At 42.3% G+C, this 23,511-nt stretch overlaps 1 protein-coding gene across 3 annotated transcripts in view; it reads left to right on the top strand.

Annotated features, from left to right (window-relative positions):
• Positions 1-23,511, top strand: part of MAP3K20 (mitogen-activated protein kinase kinase kinase 20) — a 116,075-nt gene that overhangs the window by 2,066 nt on the left and 90,498 nt on the right. Inside the window, exons 1-2 of one of the 3 annotated variants that reach the window (XM_072121702.1) lie at positions 9,752-10,105; positions 13,528-13,720. In XM_072121702.1, coding sequence (XP_071977803.1) covers positions 13,562-13,720 — 159 coding nt within the window. In that variant the 5' untranslated portion in view covers positions 9,752-10,105; positions 13,528-13,561. Of the gene's footprint in view, positions 1-9,751; positions 10,106-13,527; positions 13,721-23,511 lie in introns of those variants that run through there. The other 2 variants (XM_072121705.1, XM_072121703.1) reach the window with 2 other exon arrangements.

Here is a 23,511-nt window from a genome sequence, read left to right as displayed (position 1 = left end):
TTTACTTACATTGAAACATCCTTCTGCTCCATCGCCACTGGTCCCACAGCAATGACCTCATGCCCATCATGTGACCAACACAGTCATTTCCTGCAGTCATGTGTTCATGTATCTTGTGACCACTAAGGTCAGCAATTGGCTGCAACAGTCACATGGACTATGAGCATGATGTCATCTCTGCAGAACCAATGGAAAGTGATGGATCTGGAGCAACAGCAATGGAACAGAGAATCATTCACATATGAGTGTAGGCTAATTTGTTCATTTACAGTTTGCTATCCTCTAATGATCTTTTAAAGGACATCTACCACCAGGATGAAGGATTGTAAAACAAACACACTGACATACTGGTGTGTGTCCCCTCTGGCAGGATCTGCTCTTCTTTAAGCTTCCTATGTGTTTGTTTTAAGAAAAAAAAGGCTTTAAAATAATGCAAATAAGCCTGAGGGGCTCCAGGCTTCATTAACACCTATGGAACTCGAAGCCACTGAGGCTCATTTGCATAATTTTAAAAGCCTGTTTTTGCCAAAACCAAGGCATAAGAAGCTAAAAGAAGAGCGGAACCTGCCAGAGGGGACACACACCAGTATGTCAGTGTGCTTGGTTTACAATCCTTCATCCTGGTGGTAGATTTCCTTTAAACATTTGGTACATCTCCTTTCAGAGTTTTACTAGATTTTGTAGGTAACATTTCTGAATCCATGGTTTTCTCATGAGAAGAGAACTAACAAGGTCATATACACAGAACAGGAGGAATGAGGATATATTATTAAACAATTCAGAAATATTCAAACATTGTAATAATTATTAAGAGAAAACCTTGTAGTGATTTATACATATTTAGGGCATTAGGTTTTATGTAATTCATAAAATAATCTGAATAAATGAGAATATTTCTTGCCCCCATAGACGTGAATACTCATCACATAACATCTACACGAGTCTTTCTAAGAAGTCTCCGTTTTCTCCCTGCCGTGGATGTGAGCAGTTGTAGAGGCTGAGATATTGTCACTTTGGTGTAGAAATTTCCCAGCACAAGTCAAACATTTACTTTGGTATTTTCAAGGGGGGAGGGAAGTTTCCGAGTGAAACTGGACAAGCGGCTTAGTAGGAAGTTTCCTCTTATTGAGGTTCCTGTGTGTTCCCTTCCCACGTGGATGGGTGGGGGTGAAGTATCGGGGAAGGACTGGGTGTTGTGTCTTATCACCTGCTCCGAGCTCTGCACTTGTCTCTGGTTGTCCCTGAGTAATTGATGGACGAGTGCAAGGTCATGGCACATGGTTTGGGGATTAGCAGACCCTGATCGTGTCTCATTCTGGAGTCCAGACTGGGTCATATTTGATTTATTGGACACCTCTAAAGATAACTGCTAAACAGTCGCTCCACTTTATGCTAAGGTTAAGAATAGACATTTTTTTGGTGTGACATTTGTATATTACTACAACTTCTATGGAGTGGAATTCGGGAAAGGAACAGTAAGAGGGAAATGAGTTCAGAATAATGAATCTATAACGATAATGAATACCTGGACGAACCCCCAGGCTCAGGATTAAATTCTTCTCCTAATAGTACAGGGAAGTCCTGGAATGACGTAACTCTCCGGCTGGAGAACTGGACTTCTTTATGCTGTGTCATTAAACTGCAGCTCTCTTGTATCGTGATGCCCAAAGAGGAAAGTACTAGGAATTATAGACCCTATCAATCGCCACCATGCTTGACCAGTCACACTTGTTTACCCACATTATTTTGCTCCTAATTAATATTTAGCAATAATCCAAGTTAGCTCTCTTCCAGAAGTATGGAAGGGTCTTCATACAATATAAGTAACCATAGGTGTCTGTAGGAAGAGATACTCTGCATCCTGGTTTTAGCAGGGGGCATTGCCTTTAAGACTCCAAATAGTCGCTGATATTCTGCATCCAAGGCATCCCACCCTGACAAGCAGTTGGTTTGTCTTGTGTTGCTAGTGTCCTTTAGGGTCACATAGTGGGGCACATTTACTTAGCCGTCTGTTGGAGTTCAACGAAAGTGAATTGTCCAACGATAATGCCCTGTGCTGCGATTCACTACGCACGTGTGCACGATATCCTGCATGTGTCACTTCCCCGCTCAGGTCCCCGGAGTTCACCTTCTTCTTCCTGGTGCATGTTAGTGCATTGTCCGTGTATAATGGGCTTTGTGGGGATTCACTAAGATCGTGCTCCCGATATCCTGTATGTTTCGCTTCTCCGATCAGGTCCGACAGAGTTCACCTTCTTCTTCCTGGTGCATGTAAGTGCTTAGGCTTGTGACACAATTTGAAAGTTAAATCCCGCGCTCACTCCGAATCAGTTGGATCATCCGACGGCACGCCCCCTAAATTGTGTCTCATGGAAGCAGCACAGCTGCTACAGAAAACGATAGTGTGCACCAAAATCCCGGCAGAGACACTTCTTAAATACCTGTGCAAGCCATGTAATCCCCGAAAAAGTTGAGGAGTCCGACGAAAATGCGCAGGGCGACCCTTAGTAAATGAGCCCCATTGTCTATCACAGGTCTGAAAAACATGGCTGCTTTCTTCCAAAACAGCTCCTTTTCAAACTATGTCTAGTTAAGTTTTCAACAATTATGTGACCACGCACAAGAAAAGTAACATGACCAATATTTTATTTTCTGCACTAAGCAAAAATTTTGACGTGGAAAAAGCACTGCAGGCCACATTTACTAAAGCCCCTGCGCCAGTTTTCTGTTGTACTTTGCACATTCTTTTTAGTGCAAACTGCTTGCAAAGGGTCGTTACTTACATTCCTTACATTTCCATATGGAGAACCAGCGGTGCACATGAACCTCAGTAGATACAACAGAATAGAGCCGAGCTGAAATTCAGGGCAGTGTGTAGTGTTTATTACACATTGATAGCGCCATTATCTGCACAGTGTAACCGCGCTACTGCTTCCTGATTTAATAAGTGATTTATTGACTCTGTGTTTATCATAATGATCCTCGATATCTGTGTGACATGGTCAGTGGTATAATCCTGTGAACATTGACCCCATGTAATCACATGTAAATAGCAGATCGCCATTAGTCTTCCTGGAAGACTTTTATATTTCTAGATATAGGATGTGACCTGTGTATACAGCAGTATATATTGTCTTACATGGAGATCGCTGTTTAGTGCTGTTGATGTGGCATTTTACATTACTGATCCTTATTATCAGTAGTTTGTCACTTGTCCCTAGAACTGATATAAATATAAATAAACAGTAAAAATCATAAACACATCAGGTATCGACGTGTCCAAAAATGCCCGATCTATCAAAATATGATAACGGTTTTTCAATGCGTTTAACCCCGTAACGGAAAATAGCGCCCAAAGTCGTAAATGGCACATTTTTGCCATTTTGAAAAATATAAAAAAATCTATAAAAAGTGATCAAAAGGTCGTACAGTCCTAAAAATGATATCATTGAAAATATTATTAAATTTCGCAAAAAATGACACCACCCACAGCTCCGTACACCAAAGTATAAAAAAGTTGGCAAAATCAAAAAAATAGTTTTTGTACAGGAGGTTTTAATTTTTGTAAATGTATGAAAACATTATAAAACCTATACAAATTTGGTATCCCCTTAATCGTACCGACCCAAAGAATAAAGTAGATGCGTCATTTGGGGCGCTCAGTGAAAGACGTAATATCCAAGCCCACAAGAATTTGACGCAAATGCGTTTTTTCACCATTTTCATTGCATTTGGAATTTTTTTTTTCCGCTTCCGAGTACATGGCATGGGATATTTAATACCATCACTATGAAGTACAATTTGTTACGCAGAAAACAAGCCGTCACACAGCTCTTTACGTGTAAAAATAAAAAAGTTATAGATTTTTGAAGGTGGGGAGTGAAAAATGGACATGAAAAAACAGGAAAGGGCCCGGTCCTTAACCGGTTAAAAACAACAACTACTTTATCTAACTGGTTTTATATGTTCATTAGGAAGACATACAGAGCTGTTTTTGGCTAAATAAGGCTGTTTGGCCATTCTCCATCTTCTGCATATTAAAGGTTCTGTATTAGATGCAGAGATGAACTGTAACAATGTGACGTTTACAAGTTACAGTATTTCATATTCGGCCTTGGAGAAGCGCGAGTGTCTGTCCCGTATGTTCCCGTAGTTGACAAATTGCAGTGGGATCGCATTAAGTGTTATCAGGGCCGTGTGTGTACTCTAAGGAAGAGCATGGATGTGCGCAGCGGAGAGGCTGAGAGGCTGCTGGCATGTTCTTATAAATATAACTAAAAAAGGCAGCCTGGGATACGAGGGATCGGAGAAGCCCCCCTCCCCCTGCAGACAGCACTCTGGATGGTGGATTCCCAGAATGTGAAGGAAAAACTGCTGGATAACACAGAACATAGCGTCACGCTGCTGCCTGCTGACGTAGACGTGTTTTGACTGGACAGTCTCTTTGGTTTTAGTTTTTAAGTTGTTGGCCCATTAGGATCAGTAGAACAAGGTTTTCCTCATGTCGATGTAAGTGTGGATGTTTCTGGTTTTATGTTCAAGTGTATAAGGGATGGTGGAGAACCAGCTACACTCACACATCTAGATGTTATAAAGTCTGTATAACAATGAAAGAGAACTTGCCATCAGGAAAACACATTTTCACCTAATGACAGGTTCCCATAGCCTTTTTAATACTAATTCCCAATCTGCTCTTGTAATTAACATTACTGCTTCCACTCACTTTTAAAAGCATACAAAAGTATATCCCTGCCAGCACACTGTATCGAATCACAGGGTTGAAATCATCATTATTATCTCCTCTCTGCTCGGCTAGATCTTCCTCTTTCTTCCCTACCATCCCCTCCCTCATTTAGCTGTTAGGTGACCGTGCACTTCAAGCAGCTCACATATGCAGGAGGCAGGCTATAGAGGAAGAGGGAGAGCAAACAGTTCAGAGAGGAGATAATGATGATGACACCAGGGACTCCAAAGCCTCCATAAACCCAATTTAGTTTGCTGGCAGATATCAACTCTCAAAAGTGAGTGGAACCCTTCATGATAATTATATAGGCAGATAATGGGAACCTGTCATTAAGTAAAAAAAATTGTGTCCTGATGACACGTTTCCATTGAAGTGGCTTAGTGAAGCACCATGGTCCATTGGATATACTGATCACGGTTGGCTCAACTCCGTTTGAGTAACTTCAGTGGTCTCCTTAATCATCTTGACATAGTCTCATCTCTTCATCTATTGGATTTTTTTGGCATGGTCATTGTTTATTGTCTATATATCAATATATTGAGCCATAGTGGCTACCCGGGTCATTTGTAGCTAAGATCAGCCTTTATTGGGACGAGTAATGTTAAATACCAAAGAGTAGCCTTAGACTATGACAGATGGATCGATGTTGGATTGTATGGAGTTTGATGTGCCTGTGAGCTAAATCCTGTTGATTTTTTTAGATAATCACTTAAAGGGGCTATACACAGTGTTGTTTTTATCACCTATCCACAGAATAGGGTATAACAGTCAGATCGGTGAAAGTCTTAGCTGTTGGATCCCCACAGATTATGAGAATGTAACCCACAGTTCACGAGAACAGAGATCCCATTTTCAGTTATTGATTGAAGCAGCAGATCAAGTCTGTGTCCTGCTGCCCGCTCCATTCATTACTATGAGTGTGTCGGAAATTGCTGAGCACAGCACTCACCTATGTCCTCCACTTATCATTGGAGGCAGGATTACAGGGCTGGTCATGCCTCTAGTATAGGAACCATTCACAGTAGTTGATAAAACAACTTCTTATACTTCCCCTCCATGCACAATGACTTTACCATGAAGCCAATCTCCAGACTATTGAGCCAATGGTCCATGTCCCTGCTGGAAAACATATCTCTGAATACTGTTATCTCAGGTAGATTGGCCACATTTGTAATCATCTATATTTGAATCTCATACAAAAAGATCTACATTCAGATAATAATAAAGGATTATAGAAGCAAACACGTTTTACTACCTGATTTTAATTGGAAAAAACCCTCGGTATGTGTAAAAAAAATCGTTTTAAGATATGAACCATCTCACATCCCCACCCATCATTGAATTACATTATGCAAATCTGATTATATTCATCCTCAAATCCCGGCCTACTTAATTATATGAATCATGTAATCTTATTGCATTCATTAATACTACAAAATTCTTCTTGTTTGGGATCTGGCTTGTAATGATTAACTCTATCCTGTATCAACTGGTAACTAGTAATCTGCTACTATCATATGTCCTAGAGGGAGTAAGACCTTCTACAGGGGCCTGCAGGATATTGGATTAGGTTCTGATTCATAGAGAGGATGTTCAGAAGCCATTAAGTTTCGATAGTTGTCAGCAACAACCATGAGGCAAGTTGAGCCTCTTGCCTCAGGCAGCACCACCAGCAGAAAGATGGGGACGGCATCTGAGGTGCAGTTATTTGCTACAAAGCTGGACCTCCTATTCAAAAATACTGTGGCTCATTTACTACGGGTCCGAATCGCGCACTTTCGCTGGGTTTCCCGACGATTTCCGTGAATTGCCCCCGGATTTGCGCACCTGATCGGATTTTGGGGCACACGATTGGAATGGTGCCGGCTTTCATGCAATAGACATCGGGGGGCATGGCCGTCGGACAACCAGACAGATTCGGAAAAAACGCGGAATGTAAAAAAATAATTTGTGTCGCTAGATCAAGCACTTATATGCACCAGGAAGAAGCAGGTGAACTCCGGCGGACCTCGGCGCAGCAGCGACACCTGGTGGACATCGGGCGCACAGACCTCAGTGTATCACGGCAGACCGGAATCCTTGTTGGAGAACGCTGCACTGGATTGCGACTGGACCGGGTAAGTAAATCTGCCCCAGTGTGTCTTCATATCTTATGTCCGCATTGAGAAACCACAGAGAACCCACTTACTAAAAAACATAACCTTATAGCAGGACTATTATGTCACGAAATGTTTTTCACGAAATCTGTTATTGGGCCTCCTACATGTGAACTCTAATGTAGATGTCAACATAGTCTAACATGGATGCTGTAATTATAAAAATTATGTATTATTATTAATTCTAAAATAATTATAAAAACATTCTATATGTTGGAGGCTGCTCAGTTATTATCGTTGATCTAGAACAAGGTATTACACACCGACGTAGCGTAGAGTCACCCAGCGTCATGATCCAACTTCATAATATCACAAGAAACTTCTTTCGTTTCAAGTCAGGTCATGTAAGGTCACGTGGAATAATTCTGGAACCAGAACTAAAATTACACAAAGCTTTGTAGACCTAACAAGACCTCCATATACAGTAACCCTGACCGTCGCTCTATAGAACTATGTGAATAGAAATATGTCAGAACGGGCCAAGAAGTACATTCTCACTGGTTATTTCTACAAATGTTTATAAAACCTTTGTCTTGAGGAGACGTCACGTGATGTTATTTGAGGCTATAACATCAATAGGGTTACATTTTTTTGTACAATTTTGAGTTTTTCCAGTTGATTTTCCCTGGGAACTGAGTTGTAAATAATATGTGGCTTAGGTGTGTGACGGAACAACCGGCTAATAATGCATCACCGGCCAGAAACTGTATCATTATAAACACATATCCTTCCAGAACAAATAGAAACTGGGTTATTAGGAGATATGCTGTGCTAACACTGACAGGAGTATGGTAGGAAGGGATCATCTGATCAATACGCTATGGAGGAACTGTAATATATATGTGACTGTGGTTTCCGAACATATTGTACACTTACCCGAAAGGAACAAATGACGAGGGGTAGTTTGGGGTGATTGTTTAACCCATGGCAGTTCCCATACCTCACATTTATTTCAATCAAGAATGACTAATTTTGGTTGGGTTCCCACAGTTACACTTTTATAGATCAGCTATCTCTTGTTCACCAGGTGAGGTAGTGACAGATTGTCTGGTAGCTCTGTCCATAGACATGAATGGTGAAAGCTACATGTGTATACAACCATTTCTCTTTTAGCTCCTACATAATCGCTCCTGCAAAATCGATATATAACCTCTGCCGCAGATTTGCTGTTCTGTGTGTAGTGACATAACTGAACCACTGCAGCTCAGTTCTTAAATAAATAATAGGTGATCTGTAGTAACCAGGTCTCGCCACTACAAAAATAATGGAGCTGTCTGCTTCTTATTCCAATCTCTGCTCACCAGTTGAACCCACCAAATCTGATATTGAGAATTTATTCTATGGCTATGTTATTATAATATTATTAAATATTAAATAAATATTAAATAAATAGACACAATGCAGATAGCCCTGGGGAAGGAAGAACCATAAAACACACAGGGAGCTTTAGTGTCACTGGGCAGCATGGGTAAGGATTTCCTTATGGTCCATTTTTGTATATAGTCTTCAGTCTTCAGTTTAGTTCCACCCTCTGAATGGGATCAGGTTTAAGGATCTGTTCCTTGAAAAGCTGAGTGTGTCATTCAGAGTTCAGTTTGAGTTCAGCTGTGAATTGAGTGTTGGACGGCTGAGTCAGTCAGCTGCTGGGGGCGACATCTAGTCACTCCTTTGAAATCAGGAATGGGCAGAAATTGCTGGTTAATTTTGTATTCTGACATTTGTTGTCCGTTACTCTTGCCTTTTGCTATGAAATTTTTATTCTGTTTATCTTTTTACATTATTTGAATATTCTCCTTCTGTTCTATTCTGTGCCTTGCCTCCATCTTGGATTTGGCCCGGTTCTGCCTGTCTTTGCTTACCTGTCCCTTACCACTAGGGTTTTGTGAGCCTTGTTTGGTAGGTGACGGGTTGTGGCTGAGTTTAGGGCCTGCACCCTTGTTTGTATCGTGACAATTGTGCTGTTACTGCCAGAGCTCCCTAAGACTAGCTGTGGTACTAGCACTGGCAACTATAATTTTAGAGGGGAAACGTTTTCCCTACATCTGTCTTAGATACATGCAGTCGGCTGTTTGTATAATAGAACTTTCATCTTTTTAATGTATTTTTTGCAAGAGAATATTTTAAGTGGACCTACGATAAACAATTGTATTTCAATTTATATTTCAATAAGTGTCTTTGTTGACTCAGTTTTTAGAGGGCAGCACGGTGGCTTAGTGGTTAGCATTACAGCCTTGCAGCGCTGAGGTCCTGGGTTCAAATGACAGTTTGTATGTTCTCTCTGTGTTAGTGTGGGTTTCCTCCGGTTTCCTCCCACACTCTAAAACATACTAGTAGGTTGATCAGATTGTGAGCTCCATTGGGGACAGGGACCGATTTGGAAAGTTCTGTGCAGCGCTGCGTTATCTGTGTGCGCTTAACAAAATAAAGAATTATTATTATTGTTTGTCTTATTTTGACCCAGCTGTAACTATGGCAGAAAACCCTTAGGCATTTTACCCACAAGTTGGTTGGTGGAGAACGCTCAGCATGGCAGTTTAGTTGTGGATGCTGAACGTTCGGTTTGGACGTTCCAACAAGCGCACAATGCGAGTTTCATGTGAGTTGTCCACCGTAGGCTACATTTTTGAAATTTGTGTTCTAATACGTCGGGTTTTGATGTCTTAGATTATGACAAGTCTGTAAGTCATGAATAATGGAGACAAACATTATGTCGGATAGCTATAAAAAGAAAGGCAACACGAGCCGGTCATCTGGTATATACGTAAGGGCCATTCTTGGAAACATGCCTCATGCCCAAGAGGAGAGCGACAGCAGGGAATAGTCACTTTCTAATTCTTGCAGAAATGATAGTTCAGCAGGCAAGTGCCTTAGTGTGTCTGGTTGAAGACTCCTGTACCCACCCCCATAGCCCCTGACATGAGCTGTTTGTCACAGTTCGTGGTGTCAATGAGCTAGAATGTTCATGTGTCTGACTATATTGTGGAATGAGCACAACACCGGGCTATGGCGTTCCTGACATTCCAGAAGAGCGATGCAATCTGACAGCGGAAAGTGCGCTCCCCAGACCTCTCCTGCCTGGCACAGCAGCTCCTTGTACCATTGTGCCCTCCCCGAGCGCAGACATTACATTAATTACTCTGGGATGTGTCCCCTGGGATAGGACTCTCCAGATCCTTCCCTGAAGCCTCCAGAAGGAGATTTAACTGTAAGTTTATTGTTTTTTTTTGTGCTTATTTTAGGTTTCGTTTTATTTTTAGCCAAGTTGGAAAGAGTTTGTGTGCTGGGGAAGGAGAATTTATTTTACAGCTGCCAGGTCTGTTTTGTAGTAACATAGCCATTAGGAGCTCGGTAGTAAACACGTAGGGGCACATTTATGTACATCAGCCAAAAGTGATGGTGTAAGGTACATGGTGGACAGCGCTGTGTAATTTATTAACTTGACGTAATATATTTTTGTTTCAGAAAAGTAAAAATCTATTGCACAATAAGGTTTAATGACCTTATTTGTAAAGGGGCTTTATCTTAGTTGAAGGTCACTGTTAAAGGAAACCTACCATCACATCATGATAAACCATGGATACTTATTCATAGATCTCGGCACCATGACTGTGATAATCTTCTTATATTTGCTATCCGTGGCCTCCTTCCTTCTAAAATCAACTTTTAAATTTATGATAATAAAACAATTGCCCTGGGATTATCATAATGGATTCTGATGGTAGATTTCCTTTAAGTGTAAAATACTTACCGTATATTCCGGCGTATAGGACGACCTGGTGTATAAGACGACCCCCTACTTTCCTGTTAAAATATAGAGTTTAAGATATATTCGCCATATAAGACTACCCCTTTTCCAACGCATACAAAACACCGGTAAAAATTAAAATTATGCCCCCCTCCCAGAAGCCATAATTAATGTCCTGCCCACCCTCAGTAGCTATAATTAATGTCCTGCCCCTCCAGTAGCCATAATTACTGTCCTGCCCCCCAGTAGCTATAATTACTGTCCTGCCCCCCCCCAGTAGCTATAATTACTGTCCTGCCCCCCAGTAGCTATAATTACTGTCCTGCCCCCCCAGTAGCTATAATTACTGTCCTGCCCCCCAGTAGCTATAATTACTGTCCTGCCCCCCAGTAGCTATAATTACTGTCCTGCCCCCCAGTAGCTATAATTACTGTCCTGCCCCCCAGTAGCTATAATTAATGTCCTGCCCCCCAGTAGCTATAATTACTGTCCTGCCCCCCCCAGTAGCTATAATTACTGTCCTGCCCCCCAGTAGCTATAATTACTGTCCTGCCCCCCAGTAGCTATAATTACTGTCCTGCCCCCCCAGTAGCTATAATTACTGTCCTGCCCCCCAGTAGCTATAATTACTGTCCTGCCCCCCCTCCAGTAGCTATAATTACTGTCCTGCCCCCCAGTAGCTATAATTACTGTCCTGCCCCCCAGTAGCTATAATTACTGTCCTGCCCCCCAGTAGCTATAATTAATGTCCTGCCCCCCCCAGTAGTTATAATTAATGTCCTGCCCCCCCCAGTAGTTATAATTACTGTCCTGCCCCCCCTCCAGTAGCTATAATTACTGTCCTGCCCCCCAGTAGCTATAATTACTGTCCTGCCCCCCAGTAGCTATAATTACTGTCCTGCACCCCCAGTAGCCATAAATAATGTCCCCCACCACCAAACAGGGCCCTATATATTTAAGCTAAATAAAAAACATAATTCTTACCTTATCCCGCTCCTCTTCATCCTGCCTCTCATCAGGGGATCTGGCGCAGGCGACGGCTGATGACGCGTCTGCAGGTCAGGTGTCGGGTCATAGACCTCAGCAGACCCGGCGCAGGCAGACGCGTCACATAGCCTGCGTCGGCGAAAGTGATGGGTGTCGACGGCGGGTAAGTAGTGTGAGGGGGGTGGGATGGGGGCAGATCGGGGGCCCGTTCTAATTTTGAATTATGACAGCTCCGGGCCCTCCCTGATCCGTGCGCTGTAACAGGCAGGCCCGCGGCTGTCACAATTCAAAACATCTGCCCGCTGTGCTGCGCCGAGTTATCAGCGCAGCGCAGAGGTCAGGTGCGGGCCTCTGACTGACCGGCAGCGGAGCTTCGGTGGATCGCGGGAAAGGTGAGAAACATTACCGGCGTATAAGACGACCCCAGACCAGACAGAAGATTTTTCAGTCTTCAAAAGTCGTCTTATACGCCGGAATATACGGTAGTTGTCCCGTTAGAGCCAGGCCCTCGTTAAGATGAACCTCATTACATTCAGAGAAGGAGGCCATCTGCATGCTCGCCCCCTTTACAGTCACATGGTTTGCATACAGACCAGTCACCTGCACAGTTATAAGTTACATATCTAAGCCGACTGTGCATTATATCTGTTCCTCTATGGCAGTGATGGCAAACCTTTTAGACACAGTGCCCAAACTACATCCAAAACCCACATATTTTTCGCAAAGTGCCGATGTGACAATTTAAACAGTAACTTATTACTCCCTGCTCTGTCACATGTTTAAATTGTACAGGCGCCTGAGGACACCAATACAGTAGAAAGAAGGAGAAAAAGCTTTGGTTATCATTGTGGCTTCCTTCTAGGGTCCTGGGTTGTCTGGGACTGCAACAGGCCTTGAGTCCTGTCTGGCGAACTCTGCGGTGGGTTGATGGCGCGGGTGCCCATAGAAAGGGCTCTGAGTGCCACCTCTGGCACCCGTGCCATAGGTTCGCCACCACTGCTCTATGGTATGGTTCTCCCCTAGTCCAAGTCTCAGTGCCTTCTGCGTCTACTTGGATCAATCTACTAAGGGAATTCCCAGTTTGCAATTCATTACTCCACTTTTTGTCTAAAAACACATCTAAGGCCGGTCCCCAGCATCTTGAGCATTCCTGATTTGACTTATGTCTAGTTGAATTGGGGTCTATTTCTACAATTCCTCTTCTTTCGGGAAAAAAGAAAGCTGACGTTATGTATGCTACATAGTACATAAAGATATTACAGTGTTCAGAGCTACATTAGTAGCTAGAACAGTGATGGAAAGCTAAACTGCAGTTACACAACTCAGCCACTACACAAAGAATGGCGCTTCAGTTCCAGACTGCAGTGCTGTATGCATTATGTATGTATTGATGACTTATCAAAATTTGCAGGAACTTCAGTAATTGACAATAATTGGTCCCCCTGTCATGGTGATAATGCTCATTTATTGACTGAAAACTAAAATCTGTGTTTGTATCGATTACTCATGTTCTGTTTGCATTACAAATAATAGTGGCTGCAGGATTTTCAGAGTAATTTGGAATAAATTGTCTGTAGCCCCTTCTTTTTGGACTGGCTGCTGTAGCCCACCACTAGCTGTGTAGTATGTTGTGTTGTGTAGTATGTTGTGTTGTGTAGTATGTTGTGTAGTATGTTGTGTTGTGTAGTATGAGTTTATGTTTATAATGTTCATTGTATCTAGTTTTATATTGTAACTGCAGGTCCACATGGTAATTGTTTCTATTATTTACATTATTAATTGTTTCTATTATTTGCTCCATTCCATTCATTGTCAATATTTCTGTTTTATATTATATTATTGCTCTGTAGGTCCGTATACAGACTTGGTAACAAATCCTTGCCTTTGCCTTTCAGGTCGTATCTCCGAGCTGCTCTTCGTCATTATGAGATGTCGTCCTTAACTGCTTCGTTTGTACAAATTAAGTTTAATGACTTGCAGTTTTATGAAAGTTGTGGAGGTGGAAGCTTCGGAAGCGTTTACAGAGCTAAATGGATATCACAGGACAAAGAGGTGGCAGTGAAGAAACTGCTGAAGATAGAGAAAGAGGTAAGAATCCATTTACCTAACAGAGGGAGTATTCATAACATATGGACATCTGGACACAACAACCGGAACCCAGACCTAGTTCACTATTTTGTATAAAATTATATGGTCTTAAAACTTTTGACTTTACACCAATATCTTGTGGACTTCAAATTCCCATGTGTGTCAAATTTATGATTTATGATAAGGTTAGGTCCAGTCTGGAGTGCTGTGCACATAGGGTTAAAGTATCATACATGCTTAGGGAGCCCATAGAGTGTCACTTCCTGCGCTACTGCACAGTGTAACAGCCTGGGAAGCCGCAGCATGCTGGGTCTTTGATTACACCCCCAGAAGCCTTTCACATTATTAACATAATTCAATTCAAACTTGATTTTAGAAGGCAGAGACCATAAATAAAATTGTAAGAAGATTACCACAGTCTGGATCTATGAGTAAGTGTCCCTGGTTTATTATGATTCATTTTGATGGTAGATCTAAATCTAGATCTTTCTTTAGATTTTAAAGAAAGGGGTATTCTCATCTGGACATTTAATTTAATTCATCTGCCAAGATTTTCTCAAGTGGTTATAAAAAATGTACCACTGTGAAGATAATTTCCCATAAATTTAGCCATGATGTATCTTAGAAAAGAGGTGTCCTTGGATATGACCAGCGCCACTGGAGGGATGGCACAAAGATAGTTTTTTCATATTAACTGTATGGGAATTAATACATGCCCCATAGCCGTCTGGTGGTAATGTACATTAGTGTACATTACATTAATGTCCTCATTAGTGTATGCATGGCCTCCTCTGCCGGAGTGTGGGTGGTTGTATCCAAGGACAACTGTCTCATTTCTAAGGGACAATATGCCTACATGTATGGGAAATTATCTTCACATAAGTATTTTTTCTGAATAACATGCAAATGAGGAAATCTTTGCATATGTCCGATGAAATAAATTAAATGTGAATGTCCAGATAAGAATACCCATTTACAGATACATTGCAGATGGGGGGAGTCTAGTACAGATTTTGCATTGGGCCCAGCAGTGTCAACGTAGGCCTCTGGCTGTATGTTACAGATGCTACCATATATATCCCCTTGATTTCCAGCAAAGGTTTGATTGAAGCCTATTATTACCCAAGGGTGGATTTGGCACTTCCTAATTAACACCTTTGTTTCCAGTTCCAATCTGTAGCTCCCTGCTCTGCCATATCTGTAAGTGGTATCAGCGCTCTTAGGACACACATGTAGTTTGAAGAACACGTGTGAGTTGTTTGTTAGCTTCCCACATCTCTCTGGATACCCAAACGGGATGTATATTTTAACAACGTTCCCGAAAAACTTGTTTCCCGCCACTGTATTTGGCCCTCCTGATGTCCAGGGCCCCAGCCGTTGTATGTAGTGTGTTATAGGCACATCCGCTCCTGATGTTACTGGTTAGGGATCGTGGAGAAGACAGAAGCAGTAACAAGAGGGATCACTATGACAGTAGTTATAGTGATATGACCTCAGCCTATTCCAAGATGTTTAGGAGGTGGGGGGAGCAAAGGAAGCTTGGCCGGTGTATGGAGCTGGTTGGGGACAGTGGAAAGTTTTTATCGCTCCAAGAAATATTTTTATCCATGAAAATAGGTTATGAATCACTGACCTCACCACATGCCAAAGGTTCTACTACATCAGGACCCTGACTCTGTCTGTCAGCTAGGTCCATGCCTGACCTTAAAGGGGTGTTCTAATTTAAGATATTTACATATCATTTTTCTTAGAAAGACTACACATCTCTTTCATGATTTGCATTTTGTTTCACATATAAGGTCTTGCATGTAACATACGTTTGGGAAGCCGCCCGAGGGCCTGAACCAACAAGTTTGAAACTGCCCTAATGAAATAATTAAGAAAGGGAACTACAGACCCCAAATCTTCATACATTTATGTCAGCTCCCAACACACACTTGTATAACAGGTTTTCCAGGACATTTGAAGGTCCTTCGAAGATCCTTAAACTGCAGAGCTGAAAGGGAACAGTGGAACCCACTTTCTATTCCTAAGAGTCTTGGTTCTGGTGCCATGTGTAGGAAGGAAATATCAAGCCATGAAAAATAATTAGACTTGTCGTTGGCCGTGAATTGTCACACAGCCCAGAGCCCATGATAGTCTTTAACTCTCACTGTATCTACTGTTCTTCTGTAGACCTAGACACTGAGCAGATGTTTCAGTGGATTGTATACATAAGAAATATTTCGATGATGTCCTGAGGCAGTAACTAGACTGTTTATTGCTTGACATTTTTGTAGATGACGGTTAGGGATATAGAATTTTATTGTTTTTTATCCGTTTATTGTCTACAACATCTTAAGCCTGAGATGCCGGGCTTATATACTTTAACACATGCCGGCATGAACGTGCTCGGTGACAATCCAATGATGAGCGCCGGTAGGCTTCTGCACATACACCTGTGCTAATGATAGCTGTACCTGAGACTAAGCCATGAAGTCATCTCTCGCCCGGCTCATCAGCGTAGTCCCGTTACGCTGGAGCTCTCCAGCCCCCGTATGAGATCAAACTGCTATATCCTGACTCGGGGCTTAAGAACACAGGTTTTAACTCTGTGCCAGGTCGCTGAGACATTTATTATATATTGAATATCTAGAACAACCTTAGGGATTCCCAAAGGTTAAGTATTAGTTACTAGAAGACAAGTCTTGACAAATGGAAAGGGATAAGAAAATCCGTCTGTGCAGCACATTGTTCTTCATGATGAAAGGGCTTTGAATAGAAATCTCTAGAATAAACTTTCAGTATCTTGAGGGAACAGCCGGGAGCAGCTGCCCGTCTGCCATGGTCTTGGCTTAATGTTGCATGATTCTTGGCACAATGGCTTGGCTCATGACTTGGCTCGAAGGATGCACTTTACTATACAAGTTTATCTCCTCTTCATTTCTTCTGTCACCTTTGAGAAGTGACTTCACCTTGTCAAAACACTCTCCTGGGCTACATCCACCATTGAGTTACAACTGATACATTTGTGTTCCATTGGACGCCCAACTCTCAGGTAGCCATGGTATGATCAGTAAACAAGTATACCATAGTTTTCATATATTACAGTACACGGTTATACTTGGCCATTTTATGTTCTGAAATTTTGTGCAGATTGTTCATGGGATTGCACCAGATTTGTTTGTGGATAGGGGATAACAATCTGATAATTGGAGGTGCTCCACCTGTTATGCTCCACCCTTTAATGAGAACGGGACCATGGTGGCCATGGCCATGGTGGAATGAGGAATGGTGACTGGTGTGGTTCGATACAAACTCTTTAAATTGAGATTTATGTAATACATGGTGTCATCATTGATTCCTTTTTGTATGTAAAAGGAAACTTCCCATCAGGAATCTACCTATTCTGCCAGCCTCATCCCTAATCTGTACTTGCCTAGTTCATGTATCTAGGCAAATTATTGACTACCTTAATTTTATATTAGGCAAATTAATTGAAGGGGCTACTGGGGCGTGTTATAGCCTCTCTGAGCTGTTGGAACAATTCCTTGTCCCAGTAGGCTCTGTAGTTCCACCTGGCAGCAGCGACGGTACATGTGTTCCCTTTGCATAGACTGATACCTACACTATGGAGCATGATGAGGACGAGCCTGGAGGCTAGTCCCACTCAGTATAGAAAATTTTTCCTTTGTTACTTTGGATCTCTCCCAAACAGCAGCATGGATGGGTTCAAGGACTTTACACTGATGAATCACGTGATCAGTCACATGCTTCTGATATCACTGTAGGTCCTTGTAGGTGACTGTAGGTTACTCGTACCAGGGCAGCAGGTAAAGGGAGACTGGGTGCAGAGGCCCTGCTCTCAGAGATCAGGTGAAACGCTTTTTCAGCATTTTATCAGATCTCCAGGACAGCGGTCAAATCGGTCCGACAGTGCTGGCCTTCAGACTATAAGACACAGGCACTTTTAGGACATTTTTTCTCACTAAAAAAAAATTATATTCCGAGAAATATGGTATTTTAAATTTAAAGTTTATATTTTCTGGGATAAAATATAGCTGACCTTCCCTTACATTAGCTCATCTATATCTGATTTCTAGGAGTATCTAATGGACATATCTAATGGACATGTCAGAAGGATTATCATTGTATGATTATATTTGTTGTCCATGGTCTTCTCCATTCTAAAACCAACTTTTAAAATTATGCTGATGAGCCTGAGGGGCTCTCAGCATGTTTTCAAAGCCACTTTATGCTGCAGATTCACAGGCTGTTAAATTCTAAGGGTGCACTTCCCACTGTGTGTGCTCACCGCTGCCAAGATTACAGTAGGTGCAAGGGGGAGAATTAGACGTGCTTCTGCACAGTGCAACAACAGCTTGTAAAGCTTGTAAAGCCATGTAATACGCCATACTACGTAATAGATAGTCAAGTAGGGAAGACCATTATGTATATTATAGGTGACAGTGTCCTGTATGGTCTAACCCTAAAAGAGCCTTTTAACATGACTCTGTCCTTAGTCATCCCAAAGACATCCATCTATAGATGGAGCTGATATTACAAGACAATGGGGCTCATTTACTAAGGGTCCGCGAACCGCACAATGTGCGCCACATTTAGAATGGTTTTTGTCACACATGATTGGATTTTGGCGCATCAGCGCCGGCTTTCACGCAACACAAAACGGGGGGCGGCCGTCGGCTGATCCGACGGATTTGGACAATGCGCGGGATTTAACATTCAAAATTGTGTCGCAAGCCATGCACTTACATGCACCGGGAAGAAGAAGGTGAACTCCGGCGGACCTGAGCGGGGAAGCGAAACATGCAGGAAATTGGACGCACAATCGTAGTGAATCGCGGCAGCTCCAAATCCTCGCCGGACACGCACCTTGGGGATCGCGACGGGACAGGTAAGTAAATGTGCCCCAGTGATGCCAATGTCGTCTTTTTGCTCCATGTTGGACCGGTTCAGAGGAGATCAGTAGACAACAAGATGGCATTAGCCTTTGGTAAGGTGAAATATCACTCCCTTGCAGCCTATGTTCCCCAGGGAAGTTTCTCCTTATACTTATAATTATGTCCGTGTTGATAGATCCCATTTTTCATCCCTTGTTTTCCTTGTGCATTGCTCTCACACGTATATGACAGGTCATCACTGTGATTCACCAGCATTGCATAGATAAGTGTCGTACTGTAACATACTGCATTGTGTCCCGTGTCTTCTATTTCTGGACAATGGACATCAGAGGTTTTAAGTCATCACATGTCACATTTTCATTTTCAGGACAGTCTGATAGTTGTATATACTGTCATAAAGCCAAATCTATATGTTTGTAATATAAAAATAGGACATAAAGTAGCTCAATCCTACTTCTGCAAACCTATCCATGTTTTGGAAGACCATTCCAATTTTTAGAAGTTCCTGGAATGATCATTTCAGAGTATCTGCACAAACTTCTAAACTATTTTAGAAACAGTGGTTTGCTTTATTAAGTTAGAAATTGCTCAAAAGCTTAAAGGAAATCTACCATTTGTTTTTTTGCATTGTGAACAAAACATACCTTGAGAATACTGTACCTACATTGATGCGGAAACATATCTTGATTAATCCCTGAACCAAGTGGTTTTGCTGAAAAAACTATTATAACATTATGATAATGAGGCTCTGTCGCTCATGTGGCTGCCCCGGCGCTTCTCCTCTTACCCTAATTATGCACTGCTCCAGCCTTGTCCTGTCCAGCATAAGCTAAGAATACGTCATCACTGTGTTGTCCCTGACAGGCAGATATAATCAATTGCTGCATCATCCCCTAGAAGCTGTGTACAAGTCATCCAGCTCAGGTTGATTAGTCTTTTCTGGACAGTTCAGGAAGCTCCTGTGTATGTGAAAGTAATGTCTTTATCTACAGCACCCAGCTTTCCCAAGGTCCCAAGATTTTTATAATTGCTTTTTGAGCAAAACCGCTCAATTCAAGGATTAAACGAGATATGCTTTCTACATCAGTGTCGCTACAGTATTCACTAGGTAGGTTTGGTTCACAATGCATAAAAACAAATGTTAGATTTCCTTTAAAAGAACACTTAAGTGAAAGCTAATTTATTGAATAATACATGGTGCAGGGCTTGTAGGGAGGAGCAGGACTCATTTTCATTGTATTCCTAGAACCTTGCTAGAACCTGGGCTCATGCTCCTCCTATCAGGCCCCGCACAAGATATAATTCAGTGAATACATTGTTCCTGTAAATAACTGTAGATAGTTGTTTCTTACATCATAATCTCAAACAAGTTGTAATGAAGTTTTGTAGAAGGCGACTTATACAGCCTGGCTATGGCAACCAGTCAGGTGCAGCCCTTTGGGCAATGCTAAGTGGGTAAAAAATATGCGAAAACTCTTCTACAAACAGATTAAGAACGTCTCTCTTGTACCACCTGTACCACGGTTGCTGCCCTTTAAATCATTGTGCAACCAGTAAAAGGACCTTGAAATATGACTTGGGATTTCAGACAAATCATTCCCATATCTGAAGACTAAGTCATGAGATTGTGTGGCTATGGGGATATTGGGGGTAGCTATGAAAGTTCAGAAGTGGCGTTTCCTTTTGGCTATCCAGTCTTTACCTTGAGGATCACAATGAAGCTGATAACAATATCTATATTTGTTGTTTGATCCACATTTCTTGATCCGTGTCTTATTACAAATAGTTCTGTAAATATTTATCTGGTAATAACTTCTGGTATCAGCGGAAATTAATATCGGTGGTGCAGATGGTAGGATGACAAGGGCATTAATAAGAGCTACGGCATTGGACAAACAACACTACCAAGTATTTGTTTGATCAGGTAATAATGTAATAGCCTTCCTTTATGTAAGCGTCTGTTCAGCGCTAATCCAGGAGCATAACCTGATTTTTACAATTTTCAGCCAAGTTTTTTCATTCAAAATTCCAAATTCCACTGGAGCGTTACAATCCCAATCACTGCTTCTTTTCAGGCCAGTGACAACATGTTCATATGTCACCTGGCCTGTGTGCAGCTCAGCACCATTCAGTTTCAATACAAAGCCCAACCACCGTATTATGTAAAGGACTTCCTGCTGCTTGGCAGGAAGTAAATAAACTTCTGGGCGTGGCTTAAGTTTCAAGAGCAGCAAAATTGAGGCTGATGTTCAAAGCAATTTTCAGGAATAGTGGTAAATTAATCCGGCTGATAAGTGGCATAACATTAGACTAGACCAAAAGGACCATCGTCCATATCACTCTACTTGTAACTAGCATCACTAGTAACCACCAATGCAGAAGCACCAACTTCTACAATAAAACAAAAATGCCATCCCATAAACTATAACTACCACAGTGCAGCATTATTTATAACCCCAAAAACCCCGGATAAAAATCAGCTGAAAAAAAATATTAGAGATCCTCAAAGCCTGACCAAAAAATAATCATTTGAAAAATATAAATACAGACTAAAAGAGCAGACACCAAAATAATAATGGTGACCCAAGATAAGATGAATACTAAAATACAGACCCTCAAATGGAGACCCCTAGAGCAGACCATAAATAATGGTCAAAACAATAAATACCTCTCATCACTTTTCTCCAGCTCCCTGCACACACTCAATGTTTTCTAATGCTCTCTGCACCACTAGTAGTAGGCACCAGCATGAGGAACCAGCAGAGAACGGTCCCTGGAGCAAGAGAGGGCACAGGAGTGGTGAGTACTTGTACTATGTACACAAGAGATTGTGGGCCACGATTCACGGTACTGCAGGCCACAACTCAAAGTACTACAGGCCACAACTAATGGTACTACAGACCACAACTAATGGTACTACAGGCCACAACTAATGGTACTGCAGGCCACAACTCACTGTACTGCAGGCCACAACTCACATTACTGCAGGCCACAACTCACAGTACTGCAGGCCACAACTCAAAGTACTACAGGCTACAACTCACATTACTCCAGGCCACAACTCACTGTACTGCAGGCCACAACTCACAGTACTGCAGGCCACAACTCACAGTACTACAGGCCACAACACACAGTACTACAAACCACAACTCACTGTACTACAGGCCACAACTCACAGTACTGCAGGCCACAACTCACAGTACTACAAACCACAACTCACAGTACTGCAGGCTACAACTCACAGTACTGCAGGCCACAACTCACAGTACTACAGGCCACAACACACAGTACTACAAACCACAACTCACAGTACTGCAGGCCACGACTCAAAGTACTACAAACCACAACTCACATTACTGCAGGCCACAACTCACAGTACTGCAGGCCACAACTCACAGTACTACAAACCACAACTCACAGTACTGCAGGCCACAACTCAAAGTACTACAAACCACAACTCACATTACTGCAGGCCACAACTCACAGTACTGCAGGCCACAACTCACAGTACTACAAACCACAACTCACAGTACTGCAGGCCACAACTCAAAGTACTACAAACCACAACTCACAGTACTGCAGGCCACGACTCAAAGTACTACAGGCTACAACTCACAGTACTGCAGACCACAACTCATGGTACTGCAGGCCACAACTCACAGTACTGCAGACCGCAACTCACAGTAGTGCAAGCCACAACTCACAGTACTACAGGCCACAACTCACAGTACTACAAACCACAACTCACAGTATTGCAGACCGCAACTCACAGTAGTGCAAGCCACAACTCACATTACTGCAGGCCACAACTCACAGTACTACAAGCCACAACTCACAGTAATGCCGGCCACAACTCACAGTACTACAGGCTACAACTCACAGTACTACATGGTTATGAAAGCTTTCATCTTGCCTCCTACAGCATCCTCATTGCCATAGACAGCAGTGGTCATTATGGTCCATGCGGATGTTTTCTAGGCATGTTTTATTGATTGCCAGTAGTGTAGACAATGATGGCGTTTTCAATTGAAATAACAAATTTCAAATTCTATTTTAAATGAGGTGAAATTATGGGCCCATAGGTTGCAGCAGCAGAATGTGTAACTGACATAGGGCTGCTGCACTCTTTGTCCCCATATTTTACACAGGACTGCTGCAGCCTGCCATTCTCTTTTATTTTCTTACATAGAACTGCTGTCTTTCCCCTCATGTAAGTCCTATGTAATGTATGAGGGTCATCATTTACACAGGACCACGGTCAAAGTGCCTATTATTTTCCGTAAATGGCTCTAATTCACAATGTCAGGTCTTTCTGCAACCAAAATCCCCCATACAATACCAAACTGTAAAATCAACAATATACATATACACACACGCACCATTCATCAAAAGCTGGCGCACCGTGCACCCTTCTTGATATTCCCCCTGTCATGCCGGATGTAGTAAGAGGCTCTGGCCTCTCGGTTTATTCGTGTGTCCTGATTAATTCTATGCCAGTCCCTGTGCCATGAATGTGCCATGTTGCTCTCTCACGGTTGCCTCCCATTTAGTGGGACCCATAGGACACAGACATAATTATATGTATTTTCACAGCAAATTCAGTTTATAATACCAACCATGACCTACAAAGCCGTCCACAACCTGTCCCCATTCAAATATCTGTGATCTCATCAGCCAATACCGCTCCACATGCAATGTTCGTTCCTCACAGGACCTTCAGCTTCACACTATTACCATCCGCTCTGCTCACAACCGTCTCCAGGACTTCTCCCGGGCATCTCCCATACTCTGGAACTCTCTACCCAAATGTGCCAGACTGTCCCCCACTTTCCAAACCTTCAAACGTAACCTGAAAACCCACCTGTTCAGGATCTCCTACAACACACATTA

The sequence above is a fragment of the Engystomops pustulosus genome, chromosome 8 (genome assembly GCF_040894005.1).
Source record: "Engystomops pustulosus chromosome 8, aEngPut4.maternal, whole genome shotgun sequence".
Taxonomy (NCBI): Eukaryota; Metazoa; Chordata; class Amphibia; order Anura; family Leptodactylidae; genus Engystomops; species Engystomops pustulosus.
Note: the sequence above shows the minus strand (reverse complement) of the source record. Positions and strands in the feature narration are given on the sequence as shown.